Source organism: Prunus persica, chromosome G6, assembly GCF_000346465.2.
Source record: "Prunus persica cultivar Lovell chromosome G6, Prunus_persica_NCBIv2, whole genome shotgun sequence".
NCBI classification, from domain to species: domain Eukaryota; kingdom Viridiplantae; phylum Streptophyta; class Magnoliopsida; order Rosales; family Rosaceae; genus Prunus; species Prunus persica.
The window spans coordinates 12,863,943-12,883,193 of NC_034014.1; the positions used below are offsets into that span (position 1 = coordinate 12,863,943).

The following is a 19,251-nucleotide window of genomic DNA, read 5'->3' on the forward strand; positions in this document are numbered from 1 at the left end:
TTTGTACAACATATGAACAAATTCATTTCCACTTGCAGCATTACAACAAAATAGGCCACATAATAACATATCCATTTGAAGCATTACAACAAAATAGGCCATAGAATAACATTTACAACCTTCCAAAATAACACAACCTGTTTTCCAAAAACATAGTACATGTTTTCCAAAAACACAGTACCTGTTTTCTAAAAAAACAAAACCTGTCTTACAAAATACCACAAGCCATCATTCCAAAATAAGGCAACTTGTCTTCCAAAATAACATAATAACCTAATCCAACCAGCTAATAAAGGTAAAACTGTCTTGTGATAACAAAATAACCAAACCAGCTAATAGAACACAGACAAGTGTGCAAAACCATCATCATTCCTTGCTCAAGTCTTATGCTCCCACAACCGTAGGTAGTTTCCTCAATAAATAAGAATTGTCAATTGAAGCTTCAGTTGATGCAAGAGGGGCAGATCTAGTTGCAAGATAGGCAGATCCACTTGCAGGAGGGGCAAATGTTGAGGATAGAGCAACTGAATCACTTAGTGGTACATTTGAACTTCCAGCTGCAATGGTGGCCTTTCTATTCCATTTTCCTTTCTGCACAGATCTTGCAGGCTTAGCTCGTCAGCTTTTTTGACGGTCTTTTGGATGGCGTTAACGGCTAGGAGAGGGGGGGCGAGGTGGAGGGGTTAAGTGAGATTTGACCGAAGTTTCAGGAGATGCTATAGTAAATAAGCCTTGTTCTAATGCCTCCTGAAATATACTATGATATTAGGTACACCATGTCATGCGAATTCACATGAATAAATGGAAAAGAAATATATTTAATAAGCTTAATTGGTGCATCCTTAATTATTCTAGTGTCCACATGAATTTAAAGTGAACTCTGCTTTGCTTCTTTGATCGAAATTGTGTTTTATAGCAGAGCGTCTGGCCGCACTTGCTAATGGCAATGGGAAGTTTTAATGATACTACGGTGAATCATCTCACTATAGGTTAATTAATTTGGGATCAATTAGTTTTTTTTAATCCTTTTCTCTACAATCCATGTGATATTGACCTTGTGCTTATAAACGTGTACTTCAATAAATTCATATGTTTGTGAGTATATTTTAAAACACATCACCCAGTTCATATTTAAGAGAGATTCGAAGAGAGAGAAAGGGAGAGATTCGAGGGGAGAGAGATAGCTAGATTAGAACGGGGGTGGCGGCTGGGAACCAAATTGTTGGGTCTTCTTTTCTTTTTTTTCTTTTTTTGTAAGTTATTTTATTTTATTATTATTTTGGTATAATATTAATATATTTTGGTATTTTTAATTTGGATTTTAAATTATTAATAGCTCAAATTACTAAAATGCTCATATCATGAGAGCAACTTTTTACTGAAGAAATTAACGAAATGAGGTACATGAGACACGAAATGCAAGTATATGAGGTAAAGTGAGTCAATTGAAAGTTAAGGGAAAAAAGTGAGACAATAAGCAAAGCACGGGCATATCAATAAATAAGCTTTAAAAAAAAAGGGAAATTCTATATGAACCCTATTATTTGCTCTTTGCACTCCATAATCTCTTTACACCCCACTGAATTTTAATAAAATTTCAAATTACTCACTATACCCCATTTTTCTTCCTATATTGCCTTCATGAACCTCATTCCCTAACTTACTATGTAAACTCCATCCCATATCATACACCACCCATCGAAAACCAGCTTCCCTTTCAGACACACCCCATCTGGTATCAAACCCCACCTCATCCCTTATCAAGCCCCACCCTATCGAAAATTCCCTCCTCTTGTAGACACACCCCATTGCACACCCCATCAAATTTACAACAAGCTCCACCGCACACCCCATCCCCTTTGAATCAGAGCCATCGCACAACCCATCTCTGCAATCCCCATCGCACAACCCATCTCTGCAAACTCGAACCCATCGCACAACCCATCTCTGAAACAGAGCCATCACACCCACAGCCAACCCCAAAACGCCTCACCACGTCACAAACCACCATTGCCTCAGCCATCGCAAATATCCATCACCAATCTGTCAAGTTTTCACAAATCCTTCGGTTTGATTTTAATTTTGATTTCTATATTTACGTTTCTAAGTGTTGATTAAGCCCAGTTTTGATTTCACTTTTGAAAAGCCAAAGTATGATTTTAATTATTGATTTCAACTTTGTGGGTGTATGGTTCGAACTTGGTTTTACGGAACTAAATTTTCATTTTGGTGGATTACTACCGAAATGGTTACATTGCTTCAGTGGTAGTCCACCGAATTTCAACTTGAAATTAATTTTACTTTCGGTGGGTTACCACTGAAATCGTTACCTTATTTCGGTAGTAGTCCACCGAATTTGTTTCCATTTTCCAGGAGATGCCCACCGAATGTATTTCAGTTTTTCAATGGTACTCCACCGAATATGTTTTCTTTTTTCAGTGATAGTCCACCGAATTTGTTTCCATTTTTCAATGATCATCTACCGAATACGTTACTGAGTGTGTACTTAATATTGTTTTTTTAGATATGAAGAGGACTTGTAGAGGTACTACTGAGGCTTCATCATCTCGACCTAATAAACAGCGTCCCACAGCCTCAACGAGGAGACAGAGAAGGGCTCCCCAAAATCACTTTGAGGATACTACAGAGGTTGAAGATGTAGCTTCTACTCATGATAGTAATGTTGACTCAGAGGTTGAAGATGTAGCCGCTACTCATGATAGTAATGTTTAGGTACATGTCGAGCCTACTGAGCCATCTTGAGTAGGTCCCATTGATCCATCTTTACTTATGAGTTTTAAAACTCACATAGCAACTGCAATTTGGAATAACCAAGTAAGTCGTTTTACTGTGACAATAGAAAGTAGAATATAAGTCTGGTTCATGGTAATTAACCTAAATATTTTTTTTTGTATTTAACTAGGAACGTGAGCCCCTTAGGTGCATGTCGAAGACATCTACCCTTCGTGAATGGAATTGGTGGGGTAATCCAAATAATGGTATATTCAAAGGGTACATTCAGAGGTCTGGATTAGAGAAACTTATTAGGTGTTCTTCTCAGAATGCAGATAAGATTGTGGTATCTACATTCGTTGAGAGGTGGAATCCCGAAACAAACACCTTTCACATGCCTTTTGGTGAGATGACCATCACATTGGATGATGTGTCCTCTATTTTAGGCATTCATGTGTCTGGTGCAGCGATTGCTCCGCTTGAAGATGATAACGACACAAATTTCGAGTTGTTAGTTAATTACTTAGGAGTGACTGATGAAGAGGCTACTGAACAATTGCACCAATACAGTGATGAGTACGTGAGTCTGTCATGGTTACGGGCGCGATTCTCCAATGTTTCAGACACAGATTCAGAGGAGTAAATCATGTATTCGCCTAGAGCATATTTGCTATATCTCTTGGGTTGCACTTTGTTTGTTAACAAGACTGGCACGAGAGTCCAAATTGTGTACTTTAGACTACTTAGAGGCCTTGATAGTGTTGCTGGTTATTCATGGGGTTTTGGGTGCTTAGCATGGTTGTATAGACAATTAGGCCAAGCTTCGAGGTCTAAGATGAAGAAGATTGCTGGATACATGACTTTGCTGGAGGCATGGGTGTATGTGCATATGTATGGTGTTGTTATCCCTGATCATGACCTTGATTATTTAGAGGTCCAGCCTCGTGCACTTTGTTAGATTCCACGTCGAGACAATGGCACAACATCGGTAGACGTGCAGAAGTATAGATAGCGGCTTAACGCTTTGAATGTTGATCACGTAGTTTTCTCTTATATATCATCCAACTTTGTTGTGTTTTATATTTTATATATATTTTTTGGTTCAGTAATGTATTTTTCAGTAGTTCATGCTATCTTGTGTATCATCTTTCTAAGTAATGCATCTCTATCATTGAATATCTACACATAAAACTCATATTATTTAAAGATAAAATTTAAAACATTAATGCCACGTTAATGATACTAAAAAGGATTTCAGACAAAAAAAAAAAAAAACTCAAACTAATTACCGAATAAGTTGTGAATTGAGCACTATAGTCCATTACACATTATGTTCCTACATTATTGCCTTCAAAAAAGGCGTCACCTTGTTTTTGTTCCTTCAATGGGAGTAAGATCAAAATATCTTGCATTAAATTTGTGGTCGACAATAAGTTACGAAAAAATAAATAAATTTTGGTTCGTTGCTATTGAAATGCAGGTAAAATTTCAGTAATAAACCACTGAACAACGTTCCATGCTACGGTGGATCTCCACTGCATATTAAGTTCATGACCGGTCAAACACAACCGAAATAAGTGCAACTTTTTGGTGGCATCCCACCGAATTTACCTATTACGTTCGATACTGATTTGCTGAACACAACCAGTGACCATCATGAAATAAAAACTTGCAAAACGCCAAAAAATAAACTCATACCTCATGTGAAGCCTCTCTAACTTCAATCTCACCCTTCATGAATAAATACAAGATATTTTTTTCACCAATATAAATGTATAAATCTTGTTAGAGTTGTAGGAACATGACGGTTTGAGAAAAAAGTCAATCTATGGTTGCAGGAACATATGTGGGGTGTATGAGCAATTTTTATTTTAATTCAAATTTTTTTTTGTCCTTTACGGTAATTATGTACAAGGGTAAAATAGGTTATTCATGTTTAAAATTAGTATGAGGTGCAAAGAGCAAATAATGGGATGCCAATAAAATCTCCCGCTACATATTTCACACCATGCATTGTAAGCCTAATAGCATTTTTGGTTAAACTCAGTTTGCAGTTTAATCTGCTCAGTTCATTTAATGATGCTTTACATGTTTATTTATTTTTAAAAATTCTTTTGTTCTCTTTTTTTAATTTTTTTTATAATAATTATCTTGTCTTATTGTAATTTTTGGTTATGTGAAATATATATATATATATTATTGTGAATTGTTCGTATCTGTTTGATGGTGTTATGAGACTTTAAATAAAAAATAAAAAATTGAAGCATATATTGCTTTATTCTTTAAATAAAAGATTTTAAAAAAAATTATTTCATGAGAGATGACATCATCTTAAGGAACTCCATTTTGTCAACTTCCAAATTGGGTCCCACCAATCGAACCCTACAATCTTTAGGGGGCAAGGACACAGAAGCATAATGTTTGGTAGGCCATGGAGGTAGGTACCTTGATGAGTGTCGAACCATCCCATCCCAATTTGTAAATTTGCAAATGCCATCCATCCCATCCCCTTCACATATGCTTCAATTTGCTATTTGATAGAAGTGGTCCAATTGACTCAAGGTTAACGAGGTTACGAGATACCTACGTACCTGAGAAAAAGGTCACCGAAGCCCGTAATAATCTAGTGCTTCATAGGTTTGATATTGTTCCTCTTATTTCTTTTGAGCACAAGATTATTATCGGATTTGGTGATCCTTTTTTCAGTTGCTGACCCAAAAGAAGAAAACTAAACAAATATGCTAAGTGAGTTACATGCCTATCTCTTTTTGCTCTAGAACCGTTTTTTGTCCCCCCTCCGACAATTGTTAGACAGTGAAACCTCGCCATCTATTTAAACTCTGATTCCCTCCCAATTTCAATACTCTCAACTTACCTCACATACAACAAAAACATTCCCTCATCTTTTCTTCACTTTTTTACTCAGCTTCTCTCTCCATGGATTAAAATATTCCATATTTTGATCAATTATTGGCCACAGTTTTTCCAGAACTTGTCACATTAACTGATAGAGATGGTCTAACCCGAAAGAGGAAAACTAAACAGATATGCTAAGCGAGTTACCTAACTATCTCTTTTTGTTCTAGAACCCTTTGTTGTCACCCTCCGACAACTGTTGGATAGTGAAAGCTCTCCATCGATTCAAACTCCCATTCCCTCCCTATTTCAACACCTCAACTTACCTCACATACAACAAAAACTTTCTCTTATCTATTCTTCACTTTTTTACTCATTTTCTCCTCCCATGGATCAAAATATTCCATAACTTGATCAATAATTGGGCACTATTTTTTCCGAACCTGTCACATTAATTGATAGAGGCGGTCCAACCAGAAAGAGGAAAACTAAAAAAATAAGTGAGTTACTTGACTATCACTTTTTGTTCTATAACCCTTTTTTGTCTCCCTCCGATAACTGTTGGACAGTGAAAGCCCTCCATTTATTTAAACTAGGGGTGGGCACTCAAACCGGTGAACCAGAAATTCGAGCCGAACCGCACCGAACCAAACCAGAAAAAAACCGAGTTGACCAAAAAGTCAAAAACCGGTCAAAAATCGAACCGAACCGGTTTGGAACGGTTCCGGATCCGGTTCCATGTCTTCAAAAACCGAACCGGGCCGAACCAAATCGGTGAAACTAAAAAAATATATAATTTCAATATATATTTATATTTAATGCTATATTTTTAATTTCACTAAAAAAAACCTAATATTTATCCAAGTTCAATGTCAAAATATCTCTCTTTTCTCAATTTAATATTTATTTTTTATATGAAATTGAATAATTTGTTAATTTTCAAGTAAAAAAATAATATTTTAGTTGAGAAATATATTAAAAACAATTTAAAAAAATAATTTTTATAATCCGGTTCAAAACCGAACCTGAACCGAAACCGGACCGAAACCGGTTCAAACCGAACCGGACAGTTTTTGAAATTTTTTTTATTAAAACCGAACCGAACCAAACCGGATGAATAATATCGGATCGGTTCTAATTTGAGGCAAAAACCGGTCCAAACCGAACCGTGCCCACCCCTAATTTAAACTCTCATTCCCTCCCGATTTTAACCCTATCAACTTACCTCAAACTTCTCTCATCTTTTCTTCACTTTTCTTACTCAACTTCACCCCTTATGGATTAAAATATTTCATATCTTGATCAATAATCGGGCACTGTTTTTTCCGAACCTATCACATTAATTGATAGAGGTGGTCCAACCCGAAAAAGGAAAACTAAACAAATAAGTAAGTTACATGACTATCAATTTTTGTTCTTGAACCATTTTTTGTCTCCCTCTGACAATTGTTGGACAGTGAAAGTTCTCCATCTACTTAAAATTTCATTCCCTCCCGATTTCAACACTCTCAACTTACCTTATATACAACAAAAACCTTCTCTCATCTTTTCTTCACTTTTTTACTCAACTTCTCCTTCTATGGATCAAAATATTTAATATATTGATCAATTGAGCATTGTTTTTCCCGAACATGTCACATTAATTGATAAAGGCGAACCAACCAAAAAGAAGAAAACTAAACAAATAAGTGAGTTACTTGACTATCTCCTTTTGTTTTAGAACCCTTTTTTGTCTCCCTCCGACAACTGTTTGACAGTGAAAGCTCTCCATCTATTTAAACTCTCATTCCCTCCCGATTTCAACACTTTCAACTTACCTCACATATAACAAAAACCTTATCTCATTTTTTCTTCATCTTTTTACTCAGCTTCTCCCTCTATTGATCAAAATATTCTATATCTTGATCTATAATTAGACCATTTTTTTCCGAACCTGTCACATTAATTGATAGTGGCAGTCCAACACGAAAGAGAAAAATAAACAAACATGCTAAGTGAGTTACCTGACTATCTCTTTTTGCTCTAGAACCCTTTTTTGTCTCCCTCCGACAACTGTTCGACAATGAAAGCTCTTCATCTATTTAAACTCTCATTCTCCACCGATTTCAACACTATTAACTAACCTCACATACAACAAAAACTTTATCTCATCTTTTCTTCACTGTTTTACTCAACTTCTCACTATGGATCAAAATATTCCACATGTTGATCAATAATTGGGCACTGTTTTTCCTGAACCTGTCACATTAATTGATAGAGGCGGTCCAACCCAAAAGAGGAAAACTAACCAAATAAGTGAGTCTCTTCTTCACTTTTTTACTCAGCTAGGCCTAGGTAACATTTCGATGAAATTCGGCTCACAACTCAGAGACACCCCCACCTGTATGCATCCAATATTTTTGGTGTATACTCCAACAAATATGAGTCTTAAGTAATAGTAAATGTCCCGCAATCACAACATAAATACATTAAGTTTTTACACAACCTAATTAATAATACAAAGCAGTTTGTCTAGAAATCATAGCTTAAAAATAAAAGCAAAAATAAAATATTACAAACCAATAGTCTTGAAATGATAATTTAATAATAAATCAAAGAATAATGTCTTAATTACTATAATATATTTTTCTTCCACCACCTCGGCCACGCATGCACTTGAAAAACAAAAACAACCTTTTTTTTCAGTTGTTGTCCAAATAAAGAAAAACTAAAACAAATATGCAAAGCAACTACCTAACTATCTTTTTTTATTACTAACAATTTTCTGTCTTTGTCTTTTAACTCTTCGACCTTGAGATCCTGCTCGACCAAGAGATTCTGCTGGTGAAGCTGTGGTCCATGTATATGGATGGGTGCTTATAAATTTTGGCTTTGTCTTTATTGCTGAACCCTTTGATGTTTTTGTCTTTCAATACTTCGACCATGAACCTATGTGACGCCAACTCCTCCTTTGTTGTCGCCAAGAATTTCTGCTTGGTGTATACCACTTTGTTTATCCATTCAAACTCATGTGCCAGCCCCGCCAAAATTTGTAAGCGCTCATCTTGATACATGGACCACATCAGCATCAAATTATCAACATCACAAGCGTTCCATACAATGGGGGGAAGTTCATGTCCTGTTATAAAGAACCTTATGACTTATGTAAATCTCATGTGAGTCTGGGCGAAGGCTTGAGTAGCTTCTTGAAAAGGATTGGGCTCTGGATTCCTTGATGAGGAACCATTTGATTTTTTCTTACTCTCAACCGGTTTCATATCATGCCCTTCTTCTCTTGTGAGCACAAGCTTGTTACAGGCTTTTGTGACGTTTTGCCAAGGTGTGTAGATGTTTCTTAACCTTGCTAATCCTGAATCTTTTAGACCACGCCTATCAATTAACATCTGAGGTTCTACAAAAGTGGTGCCCAATATTTAATGAAAGTGTGGAATATTTGATTCTATTGAGGGAGAAGCAGTGAAGAAGAGATGAAAAGCTAAGTAAAGAAAACTGGAATATTTTGTTGTATGGAGGTAAGAAGAAGATATGAGAAGCTGAGAGTTGTATGGAGGTAAAAAGAAGATATGAGAACTGAGTAAAGAAAAGTTGAGATTGGGAGTGTGAGGGAATAAAAGTTTATATAGAGGGTGAGTTGTAGAGGTGGGTTAATTTGTTTCTAGTGAAGAGTGGATGGCTTTTGCAAAGCTACAATTGTTGTATGTGAGGTAAGTTGAGAATGTTGAAATCGGGAGGGAATGAGAGTTTAAATAGATGGAGAGCTTTCACTGTCCAACAGTTGTTGGAGGGAAACAAAAAAGGTTTCTAGAATAAAAAGAGATAGTTAGGTAACCCACTTAGCATATTTGTTTAGTTTATCTCTTTTGGGTTAAACCATCTCTAATGTGATAGGTTTTGGAAAAACAGTGCCTAATAATTGATCAAGATAAGGAATATTTTGATCCATAGGGGGGAGAAGCTAAGTAAAGAAGTGGAGATAAGATGAGAGAAGGTTTTTGTTGTATTTGAGGCAAGTTGAGAATGTTGAAATCGGGAGAGAATGAGAGTTTAAATAGATGGAGAGCTTTCACTATTCAACAGTTGTCAGAGGGAGACAAAAAGGGTTCTAGAACAAAAAGAGATAGTCAGATAACTCACTTATTTGTTTAGTTTTCCTCTTTCAGGTTGAACCGCCTCTATCAATTAATGTGATAGCTTCGGGAAAAACAGTGCCCAATTGAAGTTATGATTTCAAGACAAATTGGTTTGTGTTATTAATTATATTATTTGAAAACTTATTATATTTATGTTGTGATTGCTGGAGACTCAGTGTTGATTGCTGGAGACTTAGAATAGAATGGGAAGTGAGACTCCCTTACAGGAGTCGAACCATAGTTCATAAGATGGAAAGAAAAGTACATAAATAGGTCTGACAGGTGAGAGAAGCGAGTTGTTGGCTGATGTCCCAATGAGTCTCTATTCATCTTCATTCAAGGCATGACGCATTTGACCGAGTGGAGACAGCTGTGGAAGCAGCAATCCCTTGCCTCATGAAGGAGATAAGCTTTACGTTATCTAGCCTATTTCCTCAACTTCGTCGACCATTGGAACTCCTTTGTAAAAAAACAAAAAGTGTTATAAAACTAAAGAGATTGTTGTGAGAATATAGAGAAATTATAGAATCTGATGTTTTCATTGAGTCTGTTGTTCTATCTATTACAATGAGGAGGGTGCCTTATTTTATAGGCAAAGATTATTGCCTTCCGTGGATGTACAGTTTGCTCTCAAGGAATGATGGCAAACAAGCTTCATCATGATGTTCTTCATTATTTCCAAATGTGTGGGCTCCATTCAAGACTTACAACACTCTCCCTTGGAGACCACCATATATGGAATATGCCTCGTTAAAAACCTTACTAGTAAAAACTCAGTGAGACAAAAACTGGTCGAAAGGAAAAAGAGTACATAACCATGTATAACATAAAATTGTGTATATTGACACGCGTACGACACTGCCTCGTTAAAACCTTGGCAGGAAAAACCTAGTGGGATACAAACTTGGACGAAGGAAAAAGAGTATAGTGTGAAGGTCTTTATTGACAGCACGCTCCCCCTGATGCTTGGCAAAATATCCTTAAGCCATACTATTGATCATCTTTCTGAATATAATAGTTGACACTGCTTCTATGAGTCAATCTTGTAATATTGTTAGATACTCCCCCTGAAATCTTCATGACTAGCTTTTTCCAGTAAGCGACCATAGAAATTTCCAGAGTCTGCGTATCCCACAAAATCAGGGCTATTTGTAAGTTTACTTGAAAAAAATATACCCGTATATGGTGTTATGTGGAGATAGCATCAAATATGCCTCACATCATCCAAAGTGGTGGTGATGAAGCTGAGCTCTATCGGAAAAATATAATATCTGGTCCAATATACTTCCGGAACATTTTTTAAGTGCTCAACGGATAACCCACATAAAAATGCTTCAATACTTTCTTAGTATAAGCAAAAATCTCGTTGGCATAACACTCGATCTACAGGCCGAGACAAATATTTCTTAAACTTTTCAGGAGTTTTAATATGTTGCAAACATATTATAATCAATGTACTCACTAAAGAAATTTATGCATATTAGTATTGAGTACAGATTTTGTGCTTCAGGCACGTGTCCTTCAGGGACTTGCTTCATGCAATTTCAATCATTCAATGATTTTATTTAAGGGATTATACTTTATGACACATTATATAGCTTTAACCTAGCTATTTATACATCTTTAGGGAATCGCTTCTGGGGATATGCTCTGTGCATCTAATAAGCCTTAAAGATAACATGTTGGTCTCCGTAAATGTGCAGTAAGAGGGCACAATTGAATCTGTAATATATGGAGAAGCCCAACATTCCTTGTTTCTGTCAGAAACATTGTGTCATAGAAAGTGGGTATATTCCCTTTTATTATGAACACCCAAGTATAACTTTCAGTATTAACATCTTTTGGGGTTCGTACTATGGGTTTGTTCTTTCACGTTCATTCTCATCTGTAATGGAATTGCCTCATTCCATTTTGGCCAATGATATTGTCGACATTTAATAATTGAACGCGGTTCCAATCAACACAGCCCATTAATGATTTGAGTAGCTACTCTAAAATAAAAAATTGTCATTCATCAATTCATGATCCCACCATTTTCATGTGCATGCGCATGCATCAATTATAAGAATTTATTTGCTTTTGGGTACCCAAGCCACTTCAGGGGGCTTTTAATGTCTCTTTCTAGACAGGCATCTCTTATAAGATGAATTATGTGAGAATATGGTTCATAACCTCCAATGGAGCGTTATTTTACAATAGAGCGTGGATAATCTCCATTTAGGGAGTTGGAACATTTAGAACATTTAGAACCCATATATCTGTCATGCTGCAGGTATGTCACAGATTAATACATACATGTCAATTAATTTCTGGGACTTTAACCCACATAATTTGCTATGCATTAGGCGTGCACCGTATCAATATTGACATGTTAAAGGATTGTTCTTCTGGGACTTCAATCCACATCATTTACTACACAACAGGCGTGCATCATATTGATCACTGTTATACTCATATTCTGTTCTTATGGGATTTTAATCTATGCAGTGTATCATTACCTTTAAGGATGTTGTTATATCAAAATAAGAGTACAAGTATGAAATAACATAAGTATCGCTTACATCCTTAGGTGGGAGAGACTTTGCTCAAATATCTTCCAAGTTCGTATCGGCTCAGCAAATACAATGTAATGCTTGACGATCTAGTTATATCCTGCAAGAGCAAAAATCACAATTCTTCTCTATGTTAAAAACAAATAACCCTCAGAGTTAGGATCATTTCATGGATTCTTTCTTCAGATGTTCGTTCTAAAGAAATAAAATCCCTTATAAATAGAGAGTTATAAAAAGAAATAAAAGATACAAAAATTGTGATATGGATTGCAGGATAAAGGTAAGCAATCAAGGAAGGAAGCTGGTGGGAGCAGACAACAAACTCTCATTTCATCTAGTCTAGAAGAACTTCATGAGATTAGAGGATGTGGTCGTCTTTATAACTCCACGACATCGCCAAAACGTGATCAAGGATAGTCTTGCTTTTTGAATTGATGATCAGAGATAGTCTTGCTTCTCAAGCACATCGAGTGCTCACTGATATGAAAAACAAGTGGATATTGCTTCTCTAGATATGGAGAAAACTAGATGTCTTCTGCAAATAAAATTTCGTTAGTAACATATTTATACACAAATAAGAGGAATAGGTAGAACCGGTGAATTTCAAATTAACCACAAAAATTTGCGAGGTTCTCAGGGTGCTTTTGAAAAAGTAGCTCCGTGAAATCCGCAAAGCAAGATCGGCTTTGACTAAAATAATACTTGAAAACGCCGAAAGTGTCGACATACATTAATGGAGGCCGCGTGATATTTTGGAATCTGGGAAAGAAAAAGAGAATATGGGGATCCAAGAGAATATTGGGATCCTAGAAACCGTTGCCATATTTCCGCCTATAGATATTGCCTCTGCAAGACCTAATTGGAGTAACTGCATTTCAACTCAACTTCTCCATTTTCTGAAAATTCAGCTTCTCTTAAAACTTTTCTTGAAACCTTCTGAAAATGGCTTCCTCTTCTTCTCACCCAAATTATTTCAATTTAAATGATGCTCCCACAACAACTGTGACCCCAAAGTTTGGCGTCCATCCTTTGTATCCTAAAATCGTTATCTCACGGTTAATGATTTTGTAATGATGAATGATGCGACTACTGTCATAGTAGCTAGGAATTTTCTTACTCCTACGGACGAAATACTATTAACAGGAAAGTCTGAGGAAGAGGCTATTGATGACTCAATGGCTTCTAGAATTTAGAGTGTTGCTTCTGTTTCTAACATGGCTGATCGTTTGCGTGCTAGAGTAAACGAGGTTCATGAGCTAACAATTGAAAATTCGTCTATTTAGAGAATGCTTCATGAGTCTCAACAGGAGGTTAAGAAACTTAAAGATGCAAATAATGTCTTGTTGAAACTGGTGAGTTCGTACTCCATTGATATGCTGAGGAGGCTAGACATGCTGCAGGTTTCCAATAAAAAGAGTCTGGAAGACCACGAGAGACTCATGGCTAAGCTTAAGAGGCACTGTCATCTTCCTCCAGAAGCTTCCAGAACATAATGTAATTGTGCAGATTTTGCAGAGCCTGCCTTTCCTTACAGGTGGAAAAATCTATCTGTTGTATGCCTTCTTTCCTGTTTATAATAATTGCGCAAATTCTTGTGGTTTTTACGTCTTTTCAAAATGACGGTTTGGAACCTTATGCCTTGTAGGTTCAAATAACCACATCAAATCTCTCAAATTACATATTTCAATGCATGTGAATCCGGAACTTCTGGTCCAGGCTAAACACGACCTCAGAATTTATTTGTCTTTTTCAAATGGACATGAAATATAAATTGAGTAAAAGTCACGATAATATCGCAATATAGTAGTGAAGAGCATTAACTACAATATACCCACAACTTCAAGTTCGAGATTTCTCATATATTTGGATCCATGGGCTTCCAGCCTATGTCATATAATATAACAAAATATGTGGGGAGCCTCAATTCATCATTTGAGGTTTATCTTGATATTATCATTTTCACGGTGTATTCTTAACAACCGGAATTCACAAAATATATTTCTTCTTTGATGTGTCGATTATAACATAATCGAACTTTATTAAATTCATCATCTTCTTATGCCAAAGAAATATGTGGTGTACCATAACTTGCAATAATACATCAAGAGTTGTCCATTTGACTATTGGAACTTCAGGTTCTCAACACTATTAGATTTTGAACATCAGGCCAAAATCACATATTCTCATGGTATGGACATTCAATTCCCTTAGATTTTGAACTTGGGGCCAAAATCACATATTCTCATTGTATGGACATTTTTACAATTTTCTGTACATATTTCGGGACTTCAAGCCCTTACATAATTGTCCATGTGTTGAGGAACTTCTGGCATCTCATCTAATTGCTCACCCATGAGTTTAAGAAACTGCAGGTTCCCTTTTGTATATAGTGACGATTTACCCAAAATAGTTAATATTTATGTATACGGTACTATTCATCAGGTCATGAATACGTATTTATTAATGTGTACAGTACATTTGCCAGTACAGTTATTATTCATGTGTACGACATATTAACCAATATCGTACTGTTACATCATCAAGGAACTCCAGGTCCTTATTTACATGTCAATGATCAAGGATCTTTTAAGTTCGATCACTTGTTTACAAATATAGTACCGGAGAGACTGCCAACTCTCATATCAATATCATTATCAAGGATCTTCAAGTCCTGATGTAGTTGTATGATGAGGATCAAGGAACTTCTAGTTCTGATCTGTATACAGTAAGAACTCATCATACCGCACAATTAATCCGTAAAATAAATTGCATGTAAATAAATTGTTGGTAAATAAATTGCTAGTATGGACGATAAACCCGCACCATACTTTAAATAATAAAGTAAATTGCTTGTTGTATGAGGGTTAATTCCATACCATACAATAATAAAGTAAATGTGCTTGTATGAGCACTAATTATGCTCCATACTTTTAAATAAAAGTATAGATAGTTGTGTGGAAGATAAACCTGCGCCACACTTTTAAGTAAATACTGTCCTGTGGGTAATAAACCTACACCATATATCAAATAAATTGTATGGGTAATGAACCTACACCACACAGTAAATAAAATAAATGTGGGGATAAAACCACCACTAAAAATATAGGAGGTGAAACCATCCATTTTTATTAAAGTAAATGTATTAAAGTAAATGTGGGGGATAAAACCACCACTGAATAAGATAAGAAAAGTGTTAGTATTACTAACGGCCTCCCACTAATAATATGTTTAGTATTATCAAGGGTCCATTTTTATTAATGGTTAGTAATAGAAAAGCAAATAAATATAGTATATTATATTATCATTTTTAACATAATATGTTATATCAAGACCAAAATAGTTAAAGATGCTTTAATATAATATATGAAGCAACCATATATATATATATATAAAAAAAAAAGAATCATGGCTGACAATTATATTGAAGTGATTATTGTGCATGTGTGCATGTCTTCAACTTTGTTGCTTTCACACCTGCCATTAGCACTCAAATTGTTTGTACAGTCAGCATATATAGAAAATGGCATTGAATAATGTAAAGTATTAATAAAAGAAGAAGATGAAAAAACAGTGAGCTTATCATGTTTTGGTTTGGTGGGTTTGATCTGGCCAAGTTTTCAAATCGCAAGCAAACTCAAGGGTCCTCTATTCAACACCAAAGCCTTAGTTGCCGTTGTTGTGGAACCAGAAGTGGAGCCCAATGTCCCTTAACCCGCCGACTCAGTTCCGATGAAGAATGAGAACTTTGCTGGGGCTAATGGGTCAGCTGCTGGTTTATGGCAATCCTTGGAGAGAACATCCTGGATCAAGACAAGAGGGTTCTCTAGCCAAAAGACAAAGAGAAGCTAGCGAGGGGGTGAGCATCCTCATCACAGAGACGTGAAACATGGGAAAGTGTTGCCTTAGGAGTTGGCTTAAAAGAGGCCTAGCATAAGGGAAGAACCCAAGCGTAGGCCTTCACGCACAGCTAGCAGCTCAATATGGTCAGCATGAGATACATATGTGGGTTTCATCAGAGATTTCAGCTGGTATTTTGAAAGAGAATTCGTGCTAATAATGTGTTATAAAACTAAAAAGATTGTGAAAAGAATATAGAGAAATTATTGAATACGATGTTTTCATTGAGTCTATTGTTCTATCTGTTACAATGAGGAGGATGCCTTATTTTATGGGCAAAGATTATTGCATTCCATGGATGTACAGTTTGCTCTAAAGGAATGATGGCAGACAAGCTTCATCATGATGTTCTTCATTATTTCCAAATGTGTGGGCTCCACTCAAGACTTTACAACAAGAAGCATTTTGGGTCACATTTCTTACTTGAGTCCCCTATGGCTAGTACAATGCACTAGTAGCATCTTCTATGACTCAGCTAAACTAGTTTCAAGGGCTGGATTCCCCTGGATAAGTAAATAAGTCTCCAGCAATCAATACTAAGTCTTTAGCAATCACACCATAAATATAATAAGTTTTCACAAAACATAATTAATAATACAAATCAATTTATCTCGAAATTATAACTTAATAATAAAAACAACAATAAAATAATACAAACCAATAGTCTCGAAATCGTAACTTAATAATAAAACTCAATACTAAGTTTCCAACAATCACAACATAAATATAATAAGTTTTCACATAACATAATTAATAATAGAAACCAATTTATCTCGAAATCATAACTTAATAATAAAAACAACAATAAAATATTACAAACCAATAGTTTTGAAATCATAACTTAATAATAAAACAAAGAATAATGTCTTAATCATTATAATATTTTTTCTTCGACAACACCCAACTTGACAACACCTCAGCCACAAGCATGCACCTGCACAAATGAAAAGCCTTTTTTTCAGGTTGGTAATTGTTTTTCATTTTCAATTTTGACTAGGGAGATTTTATTGGCACCCCATTATTTGCTTTTTGCAACCCATACTAATTTTAAACATGAAAAACCTATTTTATCCTTGTATATAATTACCGTTAAGGACAAAAAAAATTTAAAACTAAAATTAAAATTGCTCACTACACTCATAAATGTTCATGCAACCCTAGTTTGACTTTTTTCTCAAACCATCATGTTCCTACAACTCTAACGAGATTTATACGTTTATATTGGTGAAAAAATATCTTGTATATATTCATGAAGGGTGAGGTTGAAGTTAGAGAGGCTTCGAATGAGGTATGAGTTTTTTTTGGTGTTTTGCAAGTTTAGTATTTCATGATGGTCACTGGTTGCGCTCAGCACATCAGTACCGAACGCGATAGGTAAATTCGGTAGGAAGCCACCGAAAAGTTGCACGTATTTCGATTGTGTTTGACCGGTCATGAACTTAATATGCGGTGGAGATCCACCGTAACATGGAACGTTGTTCAGTGGTTTATTACTAAAATTTTACTTGTGTTTCAGTAGCAATGAACCGAAATTTATTTATTTATTTAGTAACTTATTGTTGACCACAAATTTAATGCAAGCTATTTTGATCTTACTCCCATTAAAGGAACAAAAACAAGGTGACACCCCTACTAAAGGCTACAATGTGGGAACATAATGTGTAATGGACCATAGTGATCAATTCACAACTTATTCGGTAATTATTTTGAATTTTTTTTTGGTCTAAAATCATTTTTAGTATCATTAACGTGGTATTAATGTTTCAAATTTTATCTTTAAATAATATAATTTTTATGTGTAGATATTCAATGGTAGAGATGCATTACTTAGATGGGCTCGTGTACAAGGAAAAATGAATAATATTGTCATTGTAATTAAAAGGTCTGATTATGGAGGTGAGGGCAAGAGGAGACATCGAGTAATACTTGCTTGCGAGAGGAGTGGCAACTATAAGTCTTGCAAGTCTAGTGAGACAACTGGTATAAGGTCAGATATGCAAATAGTGATATGAAAAAAATGTGCTAGGGACACTTGTACCAAGAAATGTGGATGCCCATTCTTGTTAAAAGGTGTCAATATTGGTGATGGGGATGATTGGAAGTTGGAGGTGGTTTGTGGAATACATAACCATCCTATTTCAGAGTATCTTCAAGGTCATTTATTTGTGGGGCGACTTTCTGAAGAGAAGAATGCCTTGTTGGTGGACATGTCTAAGAGTTTGGTGAAATCTAGAGATATTTTAGTCACCCTGAAGGATAGAGATGCAATGAATGTTTCAACTATGAAGACAATATACAATGCTAGGATTCGAAATAGAACCAAAGAGTTTGCTGGGAGAACCCAAATGCAACAATTGCTTACTAAGTTATCCGAACACAATTATATTGAGTGGCATAGGACATCTAGTGATATTGTAATTGACCTGTTTTGGAGACACCTTATTAATATTGAGATTTTGCGTGCATTTTCACATGTACTTATCATGGATTGCACTTATAAAACTAATAGGTATTGTCCCACTATTGCAAATTGTGGGGGTGACATCTACTAATATGACATTCTCTGTTGCGTATGCGTATATGAATGCCGAGAAGAAAGACAATTACACATGGACTTTGATTGCATTGAGGAGTTTGTTGGATGATAATTATCTTCCTAGTGTTATTGTCACCGATCGAGAGTTAGAACTCATGAATTCTATTACGTCTATATTTCCGAAAGCACGACATTTATTATGTAAATGACATATTAACAAAGGAGTGTTGGCATACTGCCAGAAGTTATTTGGGACCCTCAAACAATAGAAACAATTTAATGAGGATTGGAATACTTTGGTTGGTTCAAAAACAGAGGAATATTGGCGTTGTTTACGACAGATTGAGTCTGAGTTCAGTGAATTTCAAAAAGCTCTTGAATACATACATAACAATTGGTTAAATCCATTTAAGGATAGGTTTGTACCCGCATGGACAGACATCTTGGATCAACGACCTCTGTATCAACATTACTATCATGAGTAAGAGCTACATATTCAACCTCTGTAGTATCCTCAAAGTGATCTTGGAGAGCCACTCTCTGTCTC

At 35.7% G+C, this 19,251-nt stretch overlaps 2 protein-coding genes across 2 annotated transcripts; both read left to right on the forward strand.

Moving 5' to 3' along the window:
- Positions 2,527-3,691, forward strand: LOC18773058 (protein MAIN-LIKE 1). Its single transcript, XM_020565700.1, has 4 exons — positions 2,527-2,722; positions 2,813-2,835; positions 2,924-3,313; positions 3,440-3,691. Exons 1-4 carry the CDS (start codon positions 2,527-2,529, stop codon positions 3,689-3,691), a joined length of 861 nt encoding a protein of 286 aa, XP_020421289.1.
- On the forward strand, positions 17,833-18,720 carry LOC18771925. The gene is made up of 3 exons (XM_020565701.1): positions 17,833-17,865; positions 17,971-18,148; positions 18,239-18,720. The coding sequence occupies exons 1-3, from the start codon at positions 17,833-17,835 to the stop codon at positions 18,718-18,720; spliced, it is 693 nt and encodes a 230-aa protein (XP_020421290.1).